This window comes from Ceratina calcarata, unplaced genomic scaffold (assembly GCF_001652005.2).
Source record: "Ceratina calcarata isolate Rehan_Ccalc_2016 unplaced genomic scaffold, ASM165200v1 scaffold233, whole genome shotgun sequence".
NCBI classification, from domain to species: domain Eukaryota; kingdom Metazoa; phylum Arthropoda; class Insecta; order Hymenoptera; family Apidae; genus Ceratina; species Ceratina calcarata.
This window is the reverse complement of record NW_017145180.1, coordinates 61662-89379: the sequence shown is the minus strand read 5'-3', so window position 1 is coordinate 89379 and position 27718 is coordinate 61662. Positions and strand designations below refer to the sequence as shown.

The following is a 27718-nucleotide window of genomic DNA, read 5'->3' as shown; positions in this document are numbered from 1 at the left end:
ATTTCCTAACGTTTAAATAACCGTTGCACGTGGTTCTGGGTGATGAATATTAAACGAGACTCGTTTTAACCACGTTAAGGTCGCGTCGTTTGTCCCGAGGAGAAGCGTCACTGTTTGCCGGGTAAACGACTCATTCAACGTGTCCGGGTAAAGACGGTCTTCTTATTTCCGCGGCTCCGGAGGAGGCGCGACGTCATGTAAATCGTCTCCGGTGATTTAAATCTAATTTGAATGCGCCTTTCAGCGAACTCGACGACGACGACGACGACGACGACGAGGAGTATTCGAGTCTCGTTTAGTCGCGTGTTCGGCTTCATTTAACTTTACTTTACTACCCGCGTAATTTTATGTCCTCGTTTCGCCCCGGCAAACGCGATGTACGGTAAACATTACCGTAGAGCCTTCATCGATCAACCATAAATCTCCCATTAGAGGACTCACGGGAAAAGTTGCCCATTTAGGTGCACCAAAAAAGTGTGTACAGCCATAGGAAGATCGATCAATCAATCAGCGTTACGTTTCCGAAGCTCCTCTCTCACGGTATGATAATGGAGCACCTAACCCAGCACAACCTGTTGTACTGATCATTCGCCGGAATGAAGGAAATCGCATTTCGTTCGAAACTTTTTTTTTAAAAAAAAAAAGAAGAGGAAACTTAATAGAAGCCGAAGGATTCTGCAATCGTGGAATCTTACCGGGATTATCAACCTGATGAGGAATTAAAAATAGCAATTAGCCGTTTCATAAGTGTTTCTTTAAATCTAGAGATTCATGGCGCTCGACTAAAAAGCTACGGTTAATTCCTTTTAAAAGCCGCGCGGCTGGACAAGCGATGCAATTATTATTAGTACAGGAAAAAAGCTGGACGTATTAAATTCCCGCGGCAAAAGGGTCCATTTTACGTAATTGAACTGTTCCCAGAGCAAGCGTGGCGATTATTCTTTCACCCGCGCTGCATTCTTCGCAGAGAGCTATGCAAATTACGATAAGCCGTTTTGCGTAATTAACGCGTACCCTCGAACACCCCGCCAGGACTGATCATTATTAAACTCCGACGACCGAATCAACCATAAACGTTTCCGCAAACAATTCTAGAGCCGACGAAGAACTCGGACCTGGAAAATTGTCTTCTGCTACATTGTTTCCAGAGGAAAATGAATTTTTCCACAGCTTCGACGTCAATGGAAGTGACTAGGTCAGCGATCAAGAGTCGCCCGATCAATTTTTCTGTTCTACCTCAAAGGAAGGCTTCAATAAGGCAGACAGCAGTACGATTCTGTCTTCCCTTTGTCGTCGGTTTCCTACGAATCGCCCCTCGGTCGCGTTAAAAACACCCTTTGCCAAGGATTCCCCCCCAGTTTCCTATTAGTTGCTGACTTTATGTCTCTGGGAATGCTTCCCCTAGACTTTTTACGACTGTTACTGCCAGTATTTACGATCTCATCGCAACGATCCTGCGTCCCATCTGAAAGATGAATAAAAACTTCCTGATAATATTCTAAGTACGGACAATTTAATTCTTCGACACCTTGTTGACTCGCTAATTCTTTTTGCCACTCAGCCACCCTCGGAGCTCACTTCAACTATCATAACTTAATTCATTAGCCGGTAATGTAACCCGTGGGACGGAAGAGCAGAGCCTCTGAAAGCTCGCGGCACTTTAAACGCATCTGAAAAGTTCGGAAATCGTATTAGCGCGTCGGATTAAAAAGCCCCGTTTCATTCGGCTTGGCGTCAAATAATTGGACCACTTGCACAATTATCCCGCTCACTTTGTCCCACCGCCGGGAATCCCGGCTGTTCCTACGCGATACGCGAAGAAGCTATTTTCTAGAGAGATAGACAGACTGAGAGAGGCCAGTGCTATTGTTAAGAATTCCATTAACTTGAATTTATTAGAGCGATATTCCGCGCTCTCTAAATATTTAGAAAACCGTGAATAGCTGACATTCCAAATAGATTCTTTCAGCTACCATCACATTTAAAATATTCACTTCCCGCCCGCGGATTCGAGAAGGGGAATCCGATGCATGTCGCGTACCTAATAAGCATCTATCTCTGCATAATCGAACCGTACAGATACAATATGATACAACATTTCACGCACTCGGATCCAATAAATATTAATTGGCATTACCCCTCTCACGTTATGTTACACGTGCCGCCGTTTGCAATACGTTAAACGGAAAAACATATGAATTTAAATAATAATACACGGACGGCCGATACAATTAATCCGGTTGGAATTGTTCAAATAAACCGAAATTCATACGAGTATGAATGTTCCTACGATCTGGGCTCGTGTTTGCGAATCTAAATTTAAATTCGAGATCCAATATTTTTCCAGCGGTTCGCCGACTTGATCAAACGAAGAATTTTCCGTTGGCGACGCGACACCCTGATGTAATTCCGATTTCGATTACCAGCGGACTGGAACAACGCCGGCTTGAAACCGGAAACGGTAACCGGAGACAGTAAATATCGACGAGGCTCACCATTACGTGAACCATCGCGGGATTCCATTACAAATTACATCCGCAAAGAAACTTTGATCCTACCTCCCGTTACCATAAAGCGAACAGAATTTCAATACGTCGGCTCTTTCCGATCCCATTCATTTATCTCATGCAAATTCAATTTCCTAACATAAATCATAAATATTCAATCATAAGTACAAGGGAGACATGCGATACGTTATCGACAAATTCAATGGTACGAAAGAGTAAAAGCCACAATGGCGTCTCTTTTTATAGTCAAGCGATGTAGCTTGCATTGTTTCCTGGATCTACGAATATTAATATATTCCAAGTAGATCCTCGCTGATCTCTCTTGTAAACTGAGAACACGATGTAGGTATGTTAACGGAACATCTGTACCATTCTCGGAAAGCTAAAGAGATATCCATGGAAGGTAGTGTAAAGGAAGCGGAGTCAAGGATGCATGAGAAGGAAGCAAGTGTAGAAACACACAGAGAGTAAGCTAAGGAAGCACGCATAGAAATAAGGGAGTAAGCTAAGGAAGCAAACATACGAATCAAATCTCTACGATTAGATTTCCATTTCGAAATTCACACCAACTATGACTTCAGTCTCTTAATACGATGATTAAATCAAATTAGTTACCTTCCACTCAGGCGAAGGGGGTAGAATGTTCGGTGAACGGAATAACCCACTCTGGTTTTCACACCGCATTGATTCGCGAACAGATTTCGATACGTAATATATTACTTATTGCTCGCAAATAATACGAAAACGATTGAAAGACGAACGTACGTGATTCTACGATTAAATAACGAAACTCGTTCGGTAGAACTGCATACAATACTCACCTCGATTACTATTACTTCGCAATTACGATCGGCACACGTTCCGTTCCCGAACTTCTGCCGGCACGCCGTGAAGTTGTCTGAGCGAAGTTGCGGGCCGTTACGTGTTCGACGGGTTTCGAGAAAGATCTTCTAAGACTCTAAAAATTAAACAATGTATCAAGTAAATTGCCAATCGATCAGAATGAAAATGGTATACAATTTTATTCAATAACGGCATCCTAAACGACATTCTGCTACGTAAATTCGCAATTAGAAGTTGCTAATTAAACTGACCGCTTTCCCGGCAAACTGACTCCGCGGTCATGTGATCACAAACGGTTGAGATAGCGGAGACTAGATTTTGGCGCGGACACGATGGCGTCGGTGCATTTTTGTGAAGTGGTTTTCCAGTTTCTGTGAACTTTTCCGGGTGCGGAGGACAGCAATTTTCACGGAGGAGGTTCAACTTCGAGGTAGGAAACAAGAGGAAGTCGAATTCGGTAAAAGATAAAGGTATTTTTCACATATTTCCGAAAAGAACTGAACTCTCGTATCTGACGCCATTATCCATGCATACCTTGTTTGTCCGATTTGTAATTAAGAGCTTGTACAACTAATTTTCTTATGAATTATCGATCAATTTTAACCATTTCAATGTTTTCTATCGTTTTTTGTATGAATTATTCAATGGGAGTCGATTAGTATCGATAAAATGTTAACCTAGACTCGTATGGAACCTTGAACGGTACAATGAAATCTCATAAGAATATTAATTACTCTTTTAATTGTTGTTATTTGCATGGATTATCATGAGCTAACATTTTCAATGTCTGTCATGATATGAAATCATGCAAGTACTATCATGTACCATTCAGTAAATCCAATGAATCTATCACAACTTGTTTCGTTAAACAAGATCGAGCATTTGCATTCGTCAATAGGCCATGATTGACAAGAGTTAAACCTGGAATCGGTTCTAAACTAAATTTGTAGAAGCAGAATCTGGAATATTATTAATGGAACTAGGGCAATTCAGATTGGCAGGTAGAAATGGACAAGTATAATTTGATTAATGAGACTTCATCAGTGAATATTGATCACAAGATTATATATCCAAGCTAGATTAATAGCACGTATCGAATAGGGTATAATACTTGTGCCACTGGAATTTAATCAATAATTATGAATTACCTAATCGATATCAGTCGGACCCATTGAATAATTGATTTCGATTAATTCGATCAGTTTAATTCTGATAGGAAATTAATTCAATGTTTTGATGATATTCTATATTTTGCATAAGCCAATGATCCTCCGATTTTATAAGTGCAATCGAACTCCTGATTTTTATGCCATTTGGAACTGAAATATGATTTGAAATTTATTTTAGTCTATAAATATTGATGCGTTTTATAATCTGATGGGTATCTATTTCAAGTTGATATTTTGCATACTTCTATTCATTGTATGCATTCTTTGCACATGAACGAATATTACGTTTGTGCATTACATTTTATTCATTTATTAATTGATATGCAGTTTTTGCATAACCAATTTTTCTTTTGTGTGTATTGTGTTTAATCAGTTGTAAATTGATATGCATTCCCTTTTTGCATATCAAAGTGTATTACGTGGTAAAAAGTTCAGCTGGATGAATGAATCTGCAAGATGGTAGGTATGTTTTGTATTAAATAATCTGAGTCACGAATGAAGCAATATTCTGGCATGCTAAGCGTCCATGTATTACAAGAGAATTGATATTTGAAACGTTAATTCGCCCGTTTCAGCGAAACAAATAACGGTAAATAGATCGTTGAAGATTGCATTCTGCATGAAATTGCAACAGCGTTTGTTCATAACTAGATCGCAGATTTCTCTACAAAGCAAAACGTTCTAATTTCAATTCAAATAGAATCTAGATTGAACTTTCCTCTAAGAAACAACAATATGAATTGTATCTTTAATCCATGTTTCAGATCTCACGTTTTATATTCTTTGTCGAGTCTCTCATCGACTCTGCAGTTTGCTTGTGACACGACCAGCCCTAAATGAAGTTTGATACTTGCTTAGCAAAGTGTGTTACGATTTCGAGGTGTGCGAGAGTTTTTCACGTTGAAAAATAATGAAACAGAAGGGGTAACGAGGTTGCTGGGGATCAAAGTTAATTTTACACATTCAGCCGGCCCTGTAATGACGACCTTCGCCGCTTCTTCGCCGCGTTTAATGCCAACCTTTCTGTGCCAAAAGTGACACACGGAGGATAGAATTCTTTCCCGCGGTTGTAGCATGAGCTCATCGGGAGCACGCGTTAAAATCTATCGGTTTCCCGTCTATCAAACGATTTCATATTTATACATCCCGAAACGTTGACAAATTCTCCTGCTCTCTTTGCGTCGAAAACTGTACGAGCTGCACTGTGAAAAGTATGTAAATACGTATATGATATATGTTCCAGGAAATGAAAAGACAGATCTGTATGAAAACCGACGTGTACAGAGTGAAACGTAAATAGTCGTGTAAAAACGTAATGAAAAGAGGAGGATTTTTGTTTAACTTATGAGGGAACGGGAAATGTATTTGATTTGCGAGCGAATTGGACTCGAGAACGGCCGGTGGATTATTTTTATTCGCTATTTTTACGCCCGTGGCCTGTGCCATAATGTAAAAGGGGTACGCGGTTCAGCATTATAAATAATGACCATCGAAATCGATAAACAGAGAGATCGTCCGGGGAGTAAGAAACTGCTTTTGAAAAAACGAATGCCGCGTTCGAGCCAAGATCGGTTTTACTATGGTTTTATGAATCCGACGCTGTTCTCGTTGATCCCTGATCCGAAGCTTTTAACTAGAATGTCGTTGAACTTTAAAGATTTAGTTCTGGCCTCGACGAACTGTCCAGTTAATCAGAGTTATAGTTTTAACGATGGGAATTGTACAGGTTCTATCTTAAGACGATTCTAACAAGATTTATGTTGGATTCGATGAGGAATAAGAATGAAACGAAGTGGTTCGAAGTGAACAGTTTGGATTTTAGTTCGGGAGCACAGTTTGCCAATGTTAGTCGTTTGCCAACAAATTTCACGGTTTATTAACTTTGTCAAGCAGCGCGTCAAAGCGTAGTTCAACTGCGAGAGGCTTTACCGGTGAAATTTCGCGCTCGCGTACCTAACTGCTGCGAGGAAAGTTTTCCCGATGCGGTCGCCGACGAAAAGTCCGACTTCGATGCTCACTCGAACCTTTGCAATGCTAATTCAGCCAATTTGCAAACGGAATCGTCGTTTCTTCGGTTTTTCCCCTCCCGGCGACTGCCGTCAGGTATCCGCTTGTCCCGAAGAATTTCGTTAATTCCTCGCGGGGGAATTCCTCGAGGGTCGCTCCACCGCCCTTTTAGGCGATTCGATTAGGGGAAACTGGGACAGGGGTTCGAACTTCCTAAAGAACCTCTTTTCCAGCTCGTTTCCAAAAATTTTACCATCGATCCGTCAAAATCTTCGCCCCCGCTTTATCGCTTCCTAACAGATTTCGGTCGCTTATTAATAAAATAACTTTTTTAAACGTTCACTGTTATTAGAAATAGAGCCTTGTATCAAAATGTTTGGGAATTGGAACGGTTTCAGGCAACGAAAAGGTTAATACTGCATCCTTGTCCAATATCTCACATCGATTTAATTTATTGGTATATTTACGGGAATCGTTCGTATATATCCTCGTTCTCGCGCTTTGTCATTGTTTACTCACGCCAGATTTATTAATACCGTTCATCCCGCGAATAATTTCGTTTTAAAACACCTGATATTCGTTTACTGCATAAACATTTTTTACGTCGTGTTGAACATTAAACTGCCTCACAAAGGATGAAAAATTGTTTTCTTATAAAGAAGTACATTTTATTCCAAAGGGAGATACTTGCATTATTTATGAGTTAAGAGAATCTTCGAGAAGGAGGGATTTTTTATGTCTATTTGAAGCCTGTAGATTTTTTAATGATTCAGGTTTGAAGTTATTGGAGGATCGGGAATATAGGTTGCGATGAGAACTCACATTTGCTCTCACCTAATTTCAACTGGGAATAATGAAAAAAGAGATTCTTAATTAGAAACATGTTACGTTCAAAGAGCAGTTTACCGTTTCCCACTCATTTCTCTACTGCTGTCGAACCATTTTCTGGCTTAATTAAAAAACGTTACCAAACCCATGGTTTCATCTCGATATTTATACGAATTCACTCGCGAACCCATCCAGTAACTTTTCCTTTGGATGAAAATTGTAAAGATTGCCCGCAGGGATTGAAAAACTTTTTTGATTTACAATACCCGTTTCGAAGCCATGGGAGGTTCGGGCGAAGCCTTCCCGATGTTGCGTGCTTCGTCGCAATTAAGAGGATAATAGCAACTTATCAAATTTCACTTGGCATTAATCTCGAATCAGCTCTTAATTACCTCGCATGACTTATTAATAAATCACTTTGCGAGATATGGAATCGCTTCACATTTTTCAAGAAGATATTTAAATGATCATATCATCAAGAATCAGTATAAAAAGGCGATGTGAGAACAGTCTTAAAGAATTGAAATGATTTCTTTGTTTTAAATTTAAAACGAAAACTTCCTGTCTCGTTGTACACAATTTTATTTATTTTTGGAACCGATGATTCCGCGCGATCGCATGATTGCATGACAAACGAATGGGGAAATCTCGACGGTCACGAAACCAGAGGCACGATAAAAAATTTTTGATAACGCAACGTCGAGGGTGTTTCTTATGAAATACGACTCTTTAATATTTTCTCCGTGACCAAACTTGGACGAAGAAAAGTTCAGCGAACTGCTTAACTGATGTTAGGAAGGGTGATTCTGTGAAATGAGGTGCGGAAAGGTTTAAGCGATCGGATTTTTATGTGTCGGAAGTAGATCATTATTTATGGAAGGATATTCAATCGTGAAATACGATCTTTCAATGTTTCATCACTTAAAGTTAGGAGGAAGGAAATGATTTGAATAGTTCCATTTGTTCCAAGCAGATGTTCGAACTCCTTGGAATAATTGAACTAAATAAATCTACAAGTATGAACACGAATTCAGAAAATTGTACCAGTTGTTTGTAGGAATGTTGACCGAAATTTGGATACGCGAAGGGTGACCATCGACGTAGGAGAGTGAAGGCTGGGCGAAGAAAGACTGATAAACGGAACAGGGGAAAGCCATTCGACGGATTGTAACGATTCGAAGGGGAGGGAAATGGAATCCGGCTATTCGACAGCTGGCCTTTTTCGAAAACGGTAACGACGTAACGAAACTGCCTGGTATGGCTAGACCGCGCTTGTGTTTCGACGAATCCAAGCTAAAACGGCCGTAGTGCATGCTGTCGATACTTGAGAGCTCGTTCGCAGCCGTGCTGATAGCCCTTCCAACGTACATGACCCGTTTGGCTTAAAGCAGCCTTACTCCGAACAAAATCTTCAAACGGAAAATAAATAAAGAATCATTTCTTTCATTCGTCTTCTACAAGAATTTATTTTAAGGAATATATCATGTCTTGCAGAATCATTTCTTTCATTCGTCTTCTACAAGAATTTATTTTAAGGAATATATCATGTCTTGCAGAATTGAAGAAATGAATAAGGATTAATTTCTTCCACTTGTCTTCTATAAGGATTTATTATAAACGGAGCATCGTATCGCATTTTTTAAAAAAAAAATATACACGGATGGTAATTAAGGCTCGTTTGTTTTTGTAGCACTGGTCGATGAAAGATTGAAGGGACGTATGAATTTTACGCGACAGCTGTAACTGGCAAACGTTAAATACTGTGTGTGAACCACGAAACGAGTGTGGCTATAAATATCACCTGGTCTATTAGCGGAAGATGTACAGGCGGACGAGCACGTCTCGAGAACAAGCAAAATTGTGCACACCGTGTATAATGTAAGGAAGATCTGAGCAGAACCACTGGTCGTTAGCAGCGTCAGGGATGAATTTGGGAGTTTTCTATAGAAGGAATAATGAGGAAAAGTAGTATTGTCGTTCTGAGAGGATTTCGTAGAGGCTCCTTTAACAGGTATTAGATGTTCAAGTCGAAAACAATTTCCCATTGTGTGGGATTCAAGAGGAGTCGACTTAGACCGAGCCAAGGCAAGCCAAGAAGAAAAGGAAAACACTGAATATTGCATAAGAATGGTAGCTTGCCAAGATCCTAGAACGTATCGCACACTTTGCAGATCCAACTTCATGGATCGCTACGGCGATGTATAATATATCTTATATTTCTACGAGAATTTTCTCATCGACAGTCAAAGAAATGAATAACTAATTAAATAAGCAATCGGAGGAACAAAGGGAGTCTTTGTGCAATTACGAATATTCGAGACCATCTTGTAATTGCTTTCCTAAGACGTTCTTAAGAAGCTGATGAGAAAGAGTGGTACGAGAGATTACAAATTTGAATAGAAACCTTGGAACCATAGAAACAAACATCAACGAATGCAGTAAGAACTTTGATTATTCGAACTAAAAACCGTAGAACGAGTAGCGAGTCGTTCGTATTAACGATGTTTACACGCGGATCCGCGTCCTATTTCCATTTTGGAAAGCAAATGAAAAACAGCTCGGTGCACGTATCTGTGCAAAGAGATGGTCGATGGCTTTGTTCTTGCGACCGTTTCGAGGACACTTGTTAGACTTCCCGAGCTTCACTTTGAAACATTAATTTATGTGTTCGAGGGAAGCCTGATTATTATGTAGATCAGCCGCGACCGACCGTGTAACCCATTGGATTCGACGGAACAATCGACTTTCTTGCTGTACACGAGGAGATTGGATGCCACCCGCCAAGCAGCCGGAACTAATTCACCAGATTGGAATGTCTTTTCCCTTTTCGAGAACGAGACAGATCGATCCAGCTTCCCAAATACTTTTTATCTTCAATGGACGTTAAAGAAATAATCCTGTTTTTATCTGAAGCTAACTAATCGGATGATAGGACCGAGTCTGTGATTCTTTTCAAGAAACCTTGCTGGTTACGATTGAGAGACCAATATGAGATTACGCTCATGCTACTTTGCGGGAAACCCATGTATGCTTTTCAAACATAAAGTGTTGTTAGAACTTCTTTTGTGTCCGCTGCTTGAAGCTCGAATAGGAAAAACTCGGAATTGTTTTACCTGCTAGAAAAAGATACTTTTAATTGGACACTTATGCCTGAAGAAAAGAGAGTCGTAAGGGCGTGCCCTGCAATTAGTCAAGTAAAAGTTTGAAACGGAGCGAATACTTTGATAGGTCGTACACTTCGGTCGCATACTTTTTAATTGAGACAAGCTCTGTTATGCATTTCCAGGAAGATTTTAAAATAGGATTGAAAGGAGATTGAATTCTTAAGATTTTCTGTTCACGAAGGAAATTTATTGTACCGCGGGAAGATAAATGAGATGCTGAGTGTATTAAAGTCTTAATTTGTATCCCCAGGATTCTCGCGACATTTGTAACATTGCTAATCACAGTTATGATTGCCGTGACACTTTTAACTGGTCCGACGATCCTCTCGGAGCACTCGACATCCCGTGTAGACCCACCAGAAAGTTTTAAGATGATTACGTCGATCCCGATATGACATTTACAATTTTATTACAGCTACGCTTATAACTACCTCAACAACTCCTTCAAAGCGCGGATCTCCGGCTAACTAGCGCTCCGAACTTTCAAACAAGCGTCCCAACTAGCTACTAATTTAACACATAATAACAAAATTAACAAGCGAATATCATTTAATTAGAACGTGAACTTTAGGATTAATTATATATATTATTTAAAATATAGTTTTAAATAAATTACCCCTGTTCGGTGGAATCTCGTGGATCTCTTCTGAGCACGGTCGAAGGTAACGAATAAAAGGCCGATCAATAGTCCAACATATGAATTACGTAGCGACGTGTAACAGTGTTGTAACTGCGGGACAGCAAGAAAGAATAGTTTATCTTGGAGCGACGCGCACTCACACGAGGTACAACGAGCACGCGCGAGCATGAAACCAGAAGATCAGCAAGGCGCACGACCTCGCGCCACGAAGGCCCGCGCACCACTGACTCACTGCTCTCGTGTCGACGGCACGCGTTACCGTAGGCCGGATAGAAACACCAGTCGAACCAGGTGGGGATCCTTCAGCGTGCGCGTGAACACTATCGCAAGGGTGCTTACCTGTTACGAAAATATTTCACAAAACACATCTCTTCCTCTCGTCTATTTTGCCACAACGTCGCGTTCTCCAATTTGAAACGGTACTCATGAAATTCGTTCCACCCCTCGGGAAACCAGACCAGACAGTACGCTCTTCAGGATTGACCTGGGCAATATACTGAACCATATGGTACTCCAATTTGGCATGTTAGTTTTTATGAAACACATGCAAGATCGGATTTTATGTTTTTTGGGATTTGCTCGTCTCTGGAATATAGAGTACTTCGGTTTGGCATGTTTATGGGACAAATTTAGAGTTCATGGTTTGTAAGGAGTTAATGCAATTTTCCATAATTGCAAATGAAAATACATTTTTTCTCGCTATCACGTATAATTGTAAATGTCATATCGGGATTAATGTAATCGTTTGAAAACTTTCTGGAGAATCTACAGGGACGTTAAAGGCCCCGAGGGAGTCGTGACAAGTAAAAGTGTCACGACAGTCGTAAACAGTTATTAGCAATTTTACAAATGTCAGAACAAGAATTCTGGGAATACAAGTTGGCATGTTATAAGTTATGGAATATATTAGACGCTCCATGAACCGGTATTCAGAATTCATATATCAAAAAGAAGTTTCTTTGACATTTAGGTTTTAATAATTTAAAAACGCTCATGCTAACAAAATAAATTTTCTCCTGTCATACATTTTTCTGTTCCATTGTGATATCGCTTGGCATGTTTTTATTCCATTCCCCTCGAATCTATAATGGAATTTCTGTGTTCCGTGCGTGTCAGTTTTAATAATAACTGAAGTCTGTGTATTGTTAAAATAATTCTTCTTGTTGTATCGTACTATTATTTGGTTTATTTTAGGTGAAAAGATGAAATTTCAATGGATAATGATAGACGAGATATGTGGGAAGCGGAAGGAAAGCACAGGCTGCGTTCTTTCAACGCAGATAGGATGAAGCTTTTGCACCTGCCGGTGAATAGGATAAAAAAGGAACCGATGCAGTGTAGGGTAGACTGGCGTCTGAGGGTCCGGCGGAACTCTAGGCCACTCCTCGGCAGGTCGAGTGGGGTCTCCGCGAAGAGTGTATTCCGACGCGCAATCGAGCATAGAAGAAACCTGCACGCCAGCGACGCCCTTACTCCTATGAAAGGGTTGTTCCATCCCTTTTGTTTCCGCGGAATACCGAATGATATTAAAGTGTTTCGCGTTAGTACACTGAACCTACTTAGAAATTATAGTTATAGCCGGGTCACTCTTGTCGTTTTATCATCTATAGTTCTCGATCGAGTGACTTTAGCGTTATCAAAAATTCAATATAATGGATGCTGTCTTCTACCGCTTGGCAAAATGTTTTTGATCGATGCAGAAAAACTGTAGAAAATTTTATATATTTCATTGCATTATTTAAACGATTTTTGGATATTGAATCGTAGCATGTCTTCAGTTACTGTTGTTTTATTTGTGTTAGTAGTTGTGTAATTTAAAATTCCAAGTCCAATGATTATGGCATCTTTTTAAAAGTCTTTACTCTTCTGGTGGAACAGTTACGATTGTTAATATTCATGGGAACACCGGTTGACATTCCGAGTGCGAGATATTGCGTCTCTCAACCTTTCTTCCCGCGCAATTATTATTTTGCTCGATAAAGTTCTATCGACCGCAGTGGGACGCGCGTAACGATCCAGTCGGTGGAATAATGCATGAACGTTCCGTGAGATTACAATGTAACTAGAATCGAAGGCTGATGAAGGAACCCTTTGGCACCCCGCGTGTGTACCCCGAAACTAACATCGCAAGTGGAATCAAGATTTAATGATGCACCGTCCTATTAACCAGCGGAATAACGAGATTCACCTTTCCGCGCGATTTACGATCCGGAGTTTGATGCATCCGAGGTAGATCGACCTTGTCGACTATTTTTGAAGGACGCGTCTATAGTAATATCAATGCAGAGGCATTTAAAAAAGAAAAATCGGTCTTTTGACCAGAGGCGCGCGCGCGCGAGCGCTCGAGTTGCTTAAAAGAATTTTTCTAAGGATGGGTTTAGTGCTCACGGCATTTTGAAAAGCTCAAAAGGTTATGAGAAACATTCAGAGTCGTGTTCAATGTGTTCAATGTAGCGGAAGTAGGTCAGTAGTGTGTTTAAAGATACATTTCAAGAAGTGGCGGCGCGCACTTCTTGGCCCGCTGTGGCCACGCTTCCGTGGAGTCGATAAACCGTCACTTGAATGGAGTCTAATAAATATTGGCGCGGTCGTATCCTTTTTCTGAATCGCGAATACCCATACTTCCGCCGGATGCCCGTTTGTATTCTCGCGTCGCCAGATACGTCGGCTCGCCTCCCGTCATCGACCGATCGATTCTGTTATTTTTCTGGAACGTCGAAACGTTCTCTGCCAAAAAAGTTTCTTTTCAAAGAATCGAATCAGATTCCGAGCTGTACTTTCTTCATACCTTCATTTATTCTTGAAAGTTGAAACAAGAATTGTTTGCGTTTCGTTATTAAATGGAAAAAGTCTGAACCGTGACTCGGTGGAACTTGTTTCTGTTCAAGAGAACGAATGTTCACTTTCTCAAATTTTTATTTACTCGCTGTCGAAAGTTAAAGCAAGTATGCTTGTTTGCATTTCTTTGTTGAATAAAAACGTGGATGGAAGGGGTCGTTCCGGTGAGACAGGAGTTTTTCAACTCAATTAGGGGCTCTTTCGTCTCTTGCAGACAGTAATTAGGTAACTTCTCTGTTATAAAACTGTAACTAACTCGATAAGAAAAACTGAATAAAGGTCGCATTGTACAGTTTCGGTATTCAAACGAAAATTAATAATAGTGTTTCCGAGTAGAGAGTCCGCTTTCATCTTCAGTGTAAAGCTGTCGCCGCGCGCTAAAATGAATGCAGAAACCGGGGCAGTGGTTTCAAGAAGAAATAATCAGAGCCGGGGCTTGAATAAAAATATTAAACGGGTACAAGTGTCGGGTCTTTTAATAGTTCGTCTAACCCAGTTTCCCACTGGATTTTCACCGTCCATCGGGAACTCGTTGGCAATGAAATCGTGAATCGATCAGTTATTAACTGTGGATCATATCGTTAAAAATTATGACGCCTCGTTCAACCGAATATATGCGACGTCAGGAGATATGAAAATCGAATGGGCATTTATGGTCCGAAGCTCGAGGAAACGTGATACGATTTTCGAACAAGTAAATTATGAACGTTGATGGCACTTCGATCTGAATTTGAACTAACCGTACGTTTTGTTAAGAACGATGGTAGCAAAGCTTTAGGAGCTTGCTGGCCTTAAGATGCCTCTGGAAGTCTACAGTAAATTGGACGTCTTCAGAGCCTCGAGTCGTGACAAATTGGGGCTTGTTGACTCTGGGCGAAACTCTCGAGTCTTCAGTTCTTTAAAGAAGAAAATTGACTTTCCCTTGGAAGAGTTGAAGAGCGATGGGAAAAGGGGGAAAAAAAAAGGACGCAACGCGCATTACGCTGAATATGGAAAATTTTAGAATCTTGAAAGCCTCGTGGGAGGCACTCGACAGGGAATGGCTCTTATTACCAGTAAAAAGCTTTTGTCATGATAATTTTATTCCAAGGGATTTGAATGTTGAAATATTATTTAACGAATTATTGATGAAACGTTAAAATTCCGAGGTTGACAAAAGAGAGAGAGAGAGAGAGAGAGAGACACGTGATTCCGTCGATCATCACACCTCCACGTTAACAGCACAATTTTATTTTTCTCCTGATCTGATCAATACAATCGTACAATCGATAGATCATCTATTTTTCATCGTTTTTTTCTCACGTCCCTTTTAATTCTCGATTACACGGTGGCGCAGGCTGCTTCGTCGCGACGTCGTCATTGCGTCTGAATTCACACGAATAAGTAACGCTTACATTACACTTCTCATTACAGATTTCAATAATATATATATTTATATATTTATATATATAATATATAATAGGTATTTTTTTTTTTTAATATATTTCTTTATGTACAGAGGGCAGCTTGCCTAGTAGGTTTGTAACGCCGAGCGACGACTGAAGCGACCGACTCGACGCTCGCTCCTCCTTGCTCCTTTTGATATATAATTGACGCCAAATTTCGATGCACTTTTTTTTTTCGTTCGTCCTCCCACTGTCCAATTAATTGCAATCAAAAAACGATAATCGCCACCCGGTGGCGGGTTTTCGTTCGACGAAACGAATAAATTATTTAAGGATCTCCACGCAATTTGCATTGTTGCTCCTCGTGTGAAATTAATCGAAATCAGGTCGGTCGCGCGTTCATTTAACGAAAGTTTTACGGAGAACAAAGGGCGATTTTCTACGTGAACTTGCCCGATTCGAAAATGGGCCATCGACCTGCTGAGTCGCTCAATGCTCGACTCGTTCCACTTGTTCGAATTTAGGATCGATCCCTACTTATTGTCACGCGACCGTAAAAAAACCATTTTCCTAGCAATTTTCTTGTTCTAGGTTCAATTGGCCAACGATTCTTCCTCTACTGACTGGTGGAAAAAGTTCTTATCGTTACTTGATAGAAGCAAGTCCCTAAATGGAAGAAGACTGGCGAGAGATTCTCGGTACGAGTCGGCACTTCAGCCGTCGCAACAATTCTATTAACATCGTCTCAGGTGCCCGAGCATCGAACGAGTCTTCGAGGATCGAAAAGTTTCGTTTTTCTCATTATCTTTTTTTTTTTTAGTTTGTTTTCGCTTGTTTTAAAGTTGTGCATCAGAATCGACGTCGTCGAGAATAGGTTCGAAGGAGAACAGCCTCCGGGAAATTAGTTCCACTATAAGAAGAAAGGAAATCCCATTGAATACAACACGTACAGATAATATTTCGAGTTTTTTCTCTCTCGTTCTTCACGACCAGAGCTGCAATTTTCGACACTGACACGCCTCGTCCGTGAAACGATCCTCCACCATTGGAATAAAAGTTTCAAAAATATATACACAAATTGGTAGAATCGATCGATCGAGGTTCTGCAATGTAACAATTGTCTACAAATGAAATATGGTGAAGCAGAAGATCCTCTCACGGCTCAGAGGGCTGTTAGAATACCCAACTCACACTTGAGAAAGTAAAGTTCACACGTAAAGTGGAGCTAAGTTCGATCTATGCAAAGTGCAATGAAGTTCGATGTCTCCTGTTGGATTTGATTATTTCCCAAGCGTAAATTGAGCTCGCGACACGCTCCTTTCTGTTTAACCACGATTATCGATTCGGGTGCGCTTGAAATCGTCAACGATTACTATTACCTAGACAACTGTGCTCTTTTGAACGTCGACAGTCTCGCCTGAGAGTGTCTCAAAAGAGCAGAGCCGTTTTCTTAAAACAATCTCGATCTTCTCGTCATTGGAATGCCTCTCGCAACGAAATCCTTCGAATATTTTAAATAAAGGGATAATCGTGTCATTATTGTCCATCTACCGTATGCCTAAATTTACGAAACCATGGAAACAAACATCGAGTACGAAACGATATATAAAAAATTGCATTCGCTAGATATGTTTATTCTTTTTAAACGAAAAGATACTCCAATGAGAAGGGTGGACGTCCAGCGTCGTACGATTCTCGTCGTCACGACGGTGGCTTATCACATCCAACGATTTCCCCGTCGAACCAATAAAAACCAGAACAGTTGCAACTACTCGCAATCGGACTCCGATTAACTCGACGGCACCTCCGCGCAATCAGGCTACGACCATCATACATATTCTGCACGCGTGCAAGGCGAATCGTGCGACTTCGATCAGTCCCTCGTCACGTCGTAAGTGAAACGATCCGTTTGTTTAAAAAAATTTATACAACAAATCAAACGGGGACTATTATTATGAACGCCCAACCGATATACATTCTATCGGACGATTCTATTGATCTCTGAACTTTGTGATTGCAGTACGCTGGTTCGAATGATTGTGCCGACGGAGCTCCGCGATTCACCCTGCGCACGTACGCGTTTATGTGCACATATATAAATATATCGATCGAGAAAGGAGGGAAGAAAAAGAGCAGAACGAGGTACGGCCGGAAAGGAAATGAACAACGAGAACCGACACTCTACGGCCAGAGTTGTCACTCGACCTTCCTCCTCCATTCTTTCTCGCTCTCTTCTCCCACGCACACGCACAGGTATACACTCTGGGCACACACGCATACATAGCCACGTGCACAAGCGTTCATGTACAGGCATACACGCGATTCTAATATTTCTTCATCGTATCCCTTCTCCTTTTTATTATTATTATTATTCTTCTTCTTGTTCCTTCTCCTCTCCGCGTTCTTAGCAATTACAGTTGTCGACCGCCGGGTTGGCGGGCTGGTCGGTGAGACGTTGACCCTTCGCCTGGCCCATGCCGCCGGCGATCAGGGTCGGATCGTTGTCCAGGGATTCGCTCATCTTGTCGCATATGATGTCCACTAGCTGCTCGAACACCGCCTGCCAATAAACATTCCCATCAGTTCATCGCTTTCATCACAACAAATTAATTATAATTCTCTGATAAAATTCGCCCACTTTTATCGTTCCGACTCGTGCCTGGATTTAAACATAGCTTTGATCTGAAATGCGTCACGGTTTCAAGGCGAAGAGAACCGCGGGGTAGGAAATCGATCGGATGTCGACGTGTCAATGCCAATATGGTTCGTCGTGGGAGGGTGATTAATGGCCGCAAATGAACGGTAATCGAAGATGCTTGGTCGGAGGTAATGGCGATGTACATATACTTCGCCGATGGAAATGAGCGTGGAAATGCGATAACCTTTCCCTACGTTAATGACACGCGACTGGCTTGCTGCCCGGGATAATAGGCCCGGTAAACAGACTGAGGTAAAGTCCGACTGCGTCCTTTTTTTAATCTTCTCTTTAAGTGTAACCGTGAGCTTGTTCGATTCTCTTTCTTAATCTCCTTCAGTAAGTGAAGAATGAGTTCTTAGAAGTTGATACTTAGTTAAACTTCAAAGTTTTATAGAATTTAATCCTATGTTAATGCACGGTGCATAAACTTTCGTAAGTTTACCCCAGCACGAGTTCTTGAGTCGTTTAAGTTAATCATTTTCTTGGGAAAATGTCGGTCTGGAGTTTCATTTTTTTTTTTTTAAGTATAACGAGGAGCTTGTCCCAATCATTTTCAATTTTAGCAAGAATCCTTAAATCATTTAAGCCATTCGTCTTCCATATGATAGCTCAGTTGATTTACGGATTAATACCTTAATGTTAACGTTCTCTTTGGCAGATGTCTCGAAGAACTGGACGCCCAATTGGTCCGCCAGCTGCTTGCCCCTGTCGGTGGTGATCACCCTCTCGTCCTCCATGTCGCACTTGTTGCCAACTAGGATCACTTGTGCGTTGTCGCACGAGTAGGTTTTGATCTGCGTGATCCAGTCTTGTACCGAATTGAACGACTCCTCGTTCGTAATGTCGTACATCAGAATGAAGCCCATCGCGCCTCTGTAATAGGCCGTCGTTATCGTCCTGTATCTTTCCTGGCCTGCCGTGTCCTGAAACAATTCAAACCTTCGTTCAATTATTCTATATACAAATTTTCATATCGACAGAATTAATTGATAGAAATAATCCACATTTTTTATTATATAATTGAATTGAAATTCTGATGGAAGTTTTGATAGAAGATTAATTGAAAAATTGCATTGCGTAACTGTTATTAGTTTTGCAAGTACAGCCGGGGAACATGTTTCATGCAGGTGAAACAACAAACTGTCGTAAATAAGGAATGCACACGTGCGATAATGCACGACAATGGATTCCTCTGTTGCTTCTCCCGCATGATAAATGAAGCCACGTGTAGATAATCACACCGCGCCGGTGAAAACTGAATAAACGTGGCCAGCTATATTTAGTTATCAGCTGTTTTTCAGCTTCTGAGCTAATTAACCGCGATGCGACGAACGAGTAACATCCTTTAGATAATTCAATTGCCTGTCCAGTGAACGTATTCTTTTTTTTTTCTACGATCATTCTTTTTAATGGTATAATCGCTAAGGGGATGGTATATAAGTAAATCTGTACTGACCCAGATCTGTAGCTTGACCCTTTTATCGTGTCTGAAGACCGTTTTCACCTTAAAATCGATCCCGACGGTCGATACGAAGGCCGAGGTGAACGAATCGTCCGCGTAACGGAAAAGGAACGACGTTTTGCCGACAGACGAGTTCCCGATGATCAGCAGCTTGAACATGTAGTCGAAGTTTTGGTCCGCGGCCTCCTTCTGAAATTTTGGATCCTGGCCCGCCATCTGTTAAAAAAAATTAAATTCCTCAATACCGAACGATCACGTTAATTTCGCACGTTATCACAATCTCAATATCGATTCATTCATCTGCGAAACGGGATCAAAGTCGACACCTGTTCGTTAGAATTCTACGAATGATCGATGCACACTCGCATCGGTTAGCTTCACATTCTCGCAGCCGAGTTTCTGTAAATCCTGCAAACGGGAGCCCCATGAACTTTTTCAAAGCAAACCTCACGCGATCGCGGATCGACTCACACTACCCGCAGTATCGCGACGAGCGAGGAAGCACACGCGTACCGGAAGCCTGTTGTGCGGAGTGATTTCAACGATGGACATCATGCGAGCCATCCTCGTCCTGAGTTCCACTACCGAGTCCTTGACCGGCGGCCTCGTCGAGTTCCCTGACTGACTCTTCGAATTCGCACGCATACCGATTAGAATCACGAACACGACTCGTTTCGATTTGTCAACAATTATTTCAACTAACGTCGCGAGATAGTTCAGTGAAAAAATGGTCGATAACCGTCGATCATGACAACGTGGCGGTAATTGCGGTCGAGTTTCGTCGTTTTCCGGGTCCGTTCGTTCCTTGCTATAAGTCCTTTCGACTATCGCGGTTTCTTGATACGCGCGAGCCCGCCCACGCAGGGCCGGGACGCGAACGGTACCGAAGAGGGGCCATCATACTATCGTCGCTCGCTTCCCATTAATTGCAGTCATGCTATTTTATTGACGTTAAGCCAAATAGACCGCGAGGTAATACCAACGAACGCGACACAGCTGTAGCCATAACCGATGGCATGATCGATATTCCCACAATGGGGACAGTCGTACCGAATGACACGTGCCCGCGGTCTGGTGTAGCCGCGATTCATTGATCCTACTGACGTTCGCCGGAAATTAAAAATAGGAACAAAACCTGAGTAGAACAATCGAGTTAATTAACGCGTTCGTTGAATAATCTACTATTTCTTTTTATTCTTCCAGAATTTTAATTAGCCTGATTAGAACAGTGCATCATAGTAATTTAGTTGTTAATTATATTATCGGAGGTTTCACGTAATTCTTCTCTTTTAATTTGTACGAGATGTACTTTGAAATGTTGAAAGCTTTGACTCGTTAGTTGACAACTGCGTGCTTCCTGAACCGATAGTGGTTCAGTTCCACGTCCGTGACTTTTTCCGGGCACCAGGTGCGGCTCTCCGTATCGGAAACCCGCGTGACGGAGTATTCGTTTGTACAGACGAGGATGGAAAAGCATCGCGATTATGGTAATAATAGAAATTGCAAAGAAATTGAATAATTAAAAGTTGGTCTAATTGAAATCGAACCCTACGAGTTCCAAGAATGTTGATTGTTGAAAAGTTGAGATAAGCTGATGATAAAGGAAAGCCTGGTGAATGGAGGCTGTGATTAAAATTCATTTAACCGACCATCGACTATTATACCGATCACGTTAATTAAGTGACACTTAGAAGTTCAATTTAAACCGACGGATCCTGCGTTAAATTAAACGAAGTGATTAGCGGCCGCGCGGCTGGTAACTGGAGGCTGTGATTGAAAATAATTGATCGGACGTATGAATGAGGCGGACACAACGGAGTCAGCTGCCACCTCCGGTGCGGTTACGCGCTGAAAATAAGTTTTCGCTAGCGGTACCGATTTATAAATAAACTTTGACGCGGTGGCATAGACACTGCGAACTTTTTCACACCGTGCCGGGAGGTTCTTATCGATTTCACGCTCGACTCGTGACGGCGACTCGAGATCTCCCTTGGAATTCAAGTCCTATCATTTCCGCCTGATTTATTTCTAGTCGTTAGCTCGTCGATCTAAAAGCTGCCGCCTTTAAAAGAAAGAGAACAGCCCACCCTCTAGACGTCTGGCAGACGGCTAATAAATAATCAATCCCATTCGAGTACCTCCTCGTTCACACGTTCTTCCCTCCAGAAAGAATTCATCGATGAATGTGGAAAACATGAAACGGAAGTTCGACAACCTATCGACGATATCGTAGGACAGGTGAAAGAGAACGTGTCAGTCGCCTACGCATAGTGTCCCAAAAGTTGAGGCAAAAAAAGTGGGACAAGGCTCGTGATAATCGTATCGTTCTACGTTGCTGCACACGCGACTGCACCCGATAAAGCGTCACACGAAATTCAATGAAAACCTGATACAAACAACCAGCGAACGAATCCATAAAATAGTCTCAATTTTTCCTAACTTCCCTCATTGAAGGACATTGATATAATTTATCGACGGAGTATTATGAAATGAAGTGATCGTTCAGAAATGAAAGGATGAATAGGCGTCGAGTTTGAATACAGAAGGAATATTTGCTTAATGCTGTTTCATACTGTGTGTGAAAGATCCCTGCGATGAAATCTTTGAAGCGCCCGTCCCTTTCCCGCAGTTAATGCTCTTCACCGACTCGCACCAGCCTTTGTGCTCGCTTGAAAAGCCCCTCAACCCCAGATACGTTCAATTCCTTCAACTAAACGCATCAAAACATTAAAACGAAACGAATAATCTGAAAGAGCGTCTACCCCTCGGGAGAATAACGATCCGTTCTAAGGTAATACATGGCGAATCCTATGCCACTGGTTTACCTGTTGCCTCGCTCTAACATTATTTCAATTAATTTTTGCAGCGTTATTCAAACAACCATTGTACGTCCTTTAATCTTTAAACCCCTGCGAGGTACATGTAAATCCGAGCTGACAAGAAGAGAACATATGTTACGAGAAGAGCAAACAACATCTGCGAGTCGACCGCCGGTTCTTAGGAATTACACGGAGGCCTGTTTTAATTCCTCAAGATTGGCGAGCGGAGGGACGAAAAATATTCGGTAAAATGGCGGAAACGTGAGCGAAGAGCGTGGAACACCCTATTACGCCGCGCCATGGGGGTTGATCGGTGCTCGGCGCCGCGGGACAAGGGGGTAGCAACAGAGCAAATATTTTTGGAAGATCGATTCCCAACCCCTGACCACCCACGCCGCTCGTTACACAGTTTCGATTTCAGTGGCTCTCCCAGAATGAACGTACAACGGAAGATGGAGCCTCTGTATGTGCACGTCGTGACGCTCGAATCTGGATCCCGAAAACGAACCGTGTACAAATCGATACTTGGAATTTCTTCGCCGATAACGTCAATCAACGCTCTCCGTGCCCGGATAATTAGCTCGTCGGATACATCTTTGGACTACACGCTATACGCGGTTTCGCCTGATCACAGCTGACATATATGCGTGTTCATCAGGGTAGGAGAGAGGGAGAAGAAGGTCACACATCGCCACTGACAATCGGCCGCAGAACTGTCAAAAGACACCTAAATAAACCGGGTTCACGATGGAACATACTTCTCGTTACCGTGAGACAGACGCGAGACACTGGCGATGAAGAGGCTGCTGTTCGAGCAGTCAGAGGTATACAGTCGGGAACGGAGGATATGCATGAGCGAGCTGCGTGAAAAGTCGGCTGAGAGGCCAGCGTGAGAGAGGAAAAGCCACAAGAGAGTGGGAGAGAGAGACGGAGGGAGACAGAGAGAAATCAATAAGTGGTCTATCGACGGACCGTGGCTGCTCGTAGGGAAAATGCTCTTAGCCTCGGAAAATCTAGACGATCAACGTCGAGCCCGTGTCCCACCGGAGTTTTCCCCGACGACTACCTCGTGAATTCGTCGATCCTCTCAGGGTCGGTGGGTAACGTCTAGCAGGGGATGCACTCGGCCCCTGAACGCTCGCTGACGACGATGGACAGTGTCTCCGGGACAGAGAATGGAAGCAGCGAGTCCGGCGGGTCCGACACACGACGCGACGCACAGCAGCACAAACGGAAAGGGGTTGTTTCGCGACGATATTAAAGAGACTGGACTGGCCTCGGTAAAGCCTCGCGCCACTGTAGCCCGCTATAGCTTAAATATCGACCATTTCGTGGACCCCCGCCCGTCCTCGGACCAATCGCGACGAAGGCCGGCGCCTGCGCTACGGGCAACCCGACTGACATCTTCAACCTGTTCCCTGAAACACCACGGGGGTGGTCCAAGGAACACTTGTTGATTTTTCGTTTCTCCCGTGTCTACGACAATGCGCATAATCGTACAATAAATTCCGGATCGGGTTTCTGACTTTGCGACCGCTGGCAATGCGGCGGACGACAGAGTGTTTAAACACGAGATACTTTTCATCTTATGGCCTCCTGTGTCCTGTAACAGAAGGGGTGCACGAGTAGACCATGCCGATATTAAATATCAAACCTGATTCGAGGTCTCTCTCTTCATGAATAATGATGAACTCATACATACGTAATATAGTTCGTTTGTGAACATAGCAACCGAGTTTGTTTATTTCGTACACGACATGGATTCGGTCTACTAGCAAATTTCGAAGAAATAATGATTATTCTGTTTATTGAAAAATTAATGTTGTAAACATGTTTAATCTCCGTGACACGAACGTCGTTTACGTGAAAGAAAAGAAAGTACACGAACTGGGAGTAAATTGCGAAGTCGTGAAACCGACGCATTCCGGATGTCACACCGGCAAACCGAATTTCAGGCAGATAGATTATTTTGTAACGAACGACAAGTAAGAATTGAATTCCCTAAAATCGCTGAATATTTATAGTTTGAAGAAACGTCAGAGCACGGATAAAGTATCAGATGTGAAAAGAAGGAAGTTGAAGAGGAAGAGGTTGAAACTGAGGCAGGTGTCTAAGAAGGTCGTCAACGTCGTCAGTATCCTCCGACACAAGAATTTTCTTGACGTAGTAGATTTATTTTTCAAACCAACCCCCAAGCATTTGCCAAAATCCGTGGAGGAAAATCCCACTTGCAAAATTATAACGTCGAAGAATTCCGAAAATAATAATTGTAGCTCGGGTAAATAAAAATTGGCGTGGAAAATAATTAGTATTTTATTGTACGTTTGAAGTATGAACACATTTTCACGAAACAGCGTTAGCTGATTTCGTAATATCAAAAACAGGGGCGGAAATATTTTATAAATTCCACTATTATACATATATTTGGATGAGATAACTAAGTTACAAGTAATAAGTCCTGTTACAAAATTAACAGCTGTCCACGAATAGAAAACTTAAAGAGGAACATTCTTAACAACGTCACACTGCGTCTCTGTGAAACGAAATCTCCGTTTCATTAGAAATCAAAGCTTGCTTTCGGTGTCGTCGTAAATCACAGCCGGATTGGTGGCAGCCCATTTTTCCTTGTTCTGTTGCTCCTCTTTCTTAGGCCTCGTCTTCAAGTTTTGTATACCAGCGAAGTGTTCCTCGATTTCATTCAAAGTTCTACCCTCCGTTTCCGGTAGTATAAAGTATAATAAAACACCACCGACGAAGTTGATCAACGCGTAGAAGAAGAACGTCCCAGCTAAGGACATTCCATTTACCATGTACAGAAACACTTTGTTCGCAATGGAAGTGAAGACGTAACCGATGGAGCCTGCCATCCCCGTTGCGCTGCTCCGTAGCTGATATAAACAAGAGAGAATTTATTTTATGCGCAAAGAATCAGATAAAAATTCGACTCACCTTCACAGGGAAGACTTCACCCGCTAAAACCCACGGGAGTAACCGAATGCCAGTATGAGACAAAAAGGCGGCTCCGATCATCAAAGTAGCCGGCAGCCAAGTAAGTTGATGTTTATTGATAAGATCAGCATCTAATATATTACTGTCGTTTAAATATCCATAAATAGCTGTCAATCCAAAGCTGAGACCAGTGCCACCGATGGAGACGAAATTCAGCAACCTCTTGCCGGTGAAATGGATAGCAATCACGCAGATCAGTGTGCCAAGCAACTCGGCCAACCCTAGATACACTGCAGCCGAATACTCTTCAATGGGCGCCTTTAGACTCATAAAGATCATTACGGCGAAGGTTTGAAGAGTTATGGTACCGCCGAACGCGCCGATGAAGAACGCACACGTGACCAAAAGGAACGGTGTATAGAAGGTGCGTCTCCCGAAGGCTTTCCAAATTGCTTCTCGCGATTCTGCAGGTTTGTAGACTTCCTGGCAGATGGTCTCAAATTCGGATTTCACTTCAGCCGGTCTCACCCAGCCGCGCAGCCAGCAGAGAGCCTTCTCCGCCTCTCCCTGACGACCTTGCGCTACAAGAACCATCGTTCTAACTCGTGACGTGAGATAAAAGTTTTTCATTCGATTCGAACGACGAAGGCTTACCGATGAGCCAGTAGGGACTCTCCGGTACCATACAGAGTACCACGAAGCAGATTAATGGATACGTCAAGTTGACCAAGGACACGGTCCTCCAGTGGGCCAGTTTACCACCCAACATTTGCGTGAAGATCCCCAGGATGATCGACATACTCGAAGTCGCTGACAGCATGCCTCGGAGATGAGGCTGCGTGACTTCCGCGACGTAAGTCATCACAGGAGCTTCCAGGAGGCCTCCGGTCAAACCTGTCATAGCCAACGCGATGAACAGCATCCCGGTAGACGTGGCATAGTGAAATATGATCCACGCTGCTATGAAAGGGATGGTGGTCAGCATCATAGTCCTCTTCCTTCCTAACATCTGCGATATCGGTCCACTGACGAAGCAACCGATTGGGACCAGAAACAGGTTCAGGCTGCCTGGATTACAGCAGAATTTCGTCCCTTGAAATTTGGTCGAGAACTTCAAGGGTGGTAGAAATAGAAATAAATTAGACGCTCACTGATCCACGTTAAGTCCTCCATGCTAACTGAAATCTCCGAACTCGGCTTCTGCAGTTGAGGGATTAGGATCGTGGAAAAGCCTAAGGTAGAGCCGAACGTGATCATCAAAAGATTTTTCGCGCTCACCGCACAAAATTGCGGTAACGCTTGACGGAGCTTTGATATAGGAAAGGTCTCGATGGTGCCATTCAATTCGGTCGGCGTCGATTTCTCACCGTTCCTAAAACGAGAGAAAGTAAAAACTCGCGCATCTTCTAGCGAGAGTAGAGTTAAAAATTTTATGAGCACTCGGTAAATATTCTCAAGGGAGTTTGAAAAGTATAAATATCTGCAATTTAATTGCTCGGGCTAAGATGTATTATTTCTGAATGATTTAAAGTCGACTCGTTTGTTACGACGGTTCTAATAGATTCAAGGTAGAGTCTACGAGACGAATGTCATGAATGCAGATTGATCTATGATCAACGAGATGATCGATTCGGGTCAGCCACGCGTGGCACCCAGCCCTGGGCCCTCGGTTCCATTGAACATGATTTTTTCATTCTCGAACTGGGTCGACAATATAGCCACGCATGTTACTTAATCAGTCGCGTTCCATAGTATCAAATAGTCTGACAGATTTCTATGCAAAATATAAAACGATGCATTTCAGTTTGAAAATTATATCAACGTTTGATATTTTCTGAAATTTGGTACAAAATATGATCAAAGTTCATCACGTTTCCGCTAAAAATTGTTAAATTTATTATCGCAGAGTACACCGTACGAGTCAGGGATTTACGTTAGGTTTTCGTCATTGACACAGTTCTCAACGTGAAAGGAACCACGGCCTGAACCGTAGTTACATAAACGCGGTGTACGTTCTCTTTGCGTAATTTTAAAGCGCGTACTAGTTCCGAGTGAACAGAAATCAGCTTTATGGCGTTCGGATTCCCCATTAGGAACCAAGCCCCCGGGCATTGATTACGCAATAATCGATGCAGCACGCAAAAGTGGCGCGTAGAAAGATAGGAATTACATGCATTAAAAGATTAGGCTAAGGCTAAGTCCTAGAGTATTGCGTTGCATTAACGATAAATGAACATTTCGTTGGAACACATAATCCTCAGTTTTATAGAGACTTAAGGATGTATTGGTTATACAATCAATCCTAAAATTTTATGTTAGAAAAGTTAAAAAAGTTGCGTTAGAAAAACGCATTTCTTATAATTAAAAATAGTGCATTCTTCTTCTAATTTCGATATTTAATGAGTTAAG

At 42.2% G+C, this 27718-nt stretch overlaps 3 protein-coding genes across 11 annotated transcripts in view; all 3 read right to left on the bottom strand.

Moving 5' to 3' along the window:
* Positions 1–11402, bottom strand: part of Stacl (SH3 and cysteine-rich domain-containing protein) — a 41340-nt gene extending 29938 nt beyond the window's left edge. For 4 of the 6 annotated variants that reach the window (XM_018020686.2, XM_018020688.2, XM_018020690.2 and 1 more), the window contains exons 1-2: positions 11135–11402; positions 3329–3465 (exon numbers count right to left, since the gene is read on the bottom strand). The gene's annotated coding sequence lies outside the window, so the exon portion shown is untranslated. Of the gene's footprint in view, positions 1–3328; positions 3466–6472; positions 6820–11134 lie in introns of all 6 variants that reach the window. The other 2 variants (XM_026811666.1, XM_018020687.2) reach the window with 2 other exon arrangements.
* Positions 11403–15188: 3786 nt separating this feature from the next.
* Positions 15189–23683, bottom strand: Rab3 (RAS oncogene family member Rab3). Of its 4 annotated transcripts, none has more exons than XM_018020697.2 (4): positions 23427–23683; positions 19536–19757; positions 18712–19002; positions 15189–17941 (listed from the first exon to the last, which is right to left on the bottom strand). In XM_018020697.2, the coding sequence occupies exons 2-4, from the start codon at positions 19755–19757 to the stop codon at positions 17786–17788; spliced, it is 669 nt and encodes a 222-aa protein (XP_017876186.1). In that variant the 5' UTR covers positions 23427–23683; the 3' UTR covers positions 15189–17785. The 4 variants fall into 4 exon arrangements, with proteins under 4 accessions (XP_017876186.1, XP_017876187.1, XP_017876185.1 ...); XM_018020698.2 differs by lacking the exon at positions 23427–23683 and adding an exon at positions 23333–23420; XM_018020696.2 differs by lacking the exon at positions 23427–23683 and adding an exon at positions 20055–20346.
* Positions 23684–24655: 972 nt separating this feature from the next.
* Positions 24656–27399, bottom strand: LOC108622655 (facilitated trehalose transporter Tret1). The gene is made up of 5 exons (XM_026811668.1): positions 27352–27399; positions 26461–26809; positions 25964–26377; positions 25310–25890; positions 24656–25248 (listed from the first exon to the last, which is right to left on the bottom strand). Exons 1-5 carry the CDS (start codon positions 27397–27399, stop codon positions 24925–24927), a joined length of 1716 nt encoding a protein of 571 aa, XP_026667469.1. The 3' UTR covers positions 24656–24924.
* Positions 27400–27718: the final 319 nt, after the last annotated feature.

What these genes read in the sequence shown, in the direction of transcription:
- Rab3 (XM_018020696.2), bottom strand. Translation starts at nt 20,186, where the DNA reads ATGCGTGCGAATTCGAAGAGTCAGTCAGGGAACTCGACGAGGCCGCCG. An exon ending in GGGTCAAGCTACAGATCTGG is followed by an intron (nt 19,003 to 19,535) that starts GTCAGTACAGAT and finishes GAATTGTTTCAG; the next exon opens with GACACGGCAGGCCAGGAAAG. An exon ending in AAGAGAACGTTAACATTAAG is followed by an intron (nt 17,942 to 18,711) that starts GTATTAATCCGT and finishes GTTTATTGGCAG; the next exon opens with GCGGTGTTCGAGCAGCTAGT.
- LOC108622655 (XM_026811668.1), bottom strand. Translation starts at nt 27,399, where the DNA reads ATGGGGAATCCGAACGCCATAAAGCTGATTTCTGTTCACTCGGAACTA. An exon ending in GGAGGACTTAACGTGGATCA is followed by an intron (nt 26,378 to 26,460) that starts GTGAGCGTCTAA and finishes GCTGTAATCCAG; the next exon opens with GCAGCCTGAACCTGTTTCTG. An exon ending in GTGAAGTCTTCCCTGTGAAG is followed by an intron (nt 25,249 to 25,309) that starts GTGAGTCGAATT and finishes TGTTTATATCAG; the next exon opens with CTACGGAGCAGCGCAACGGG.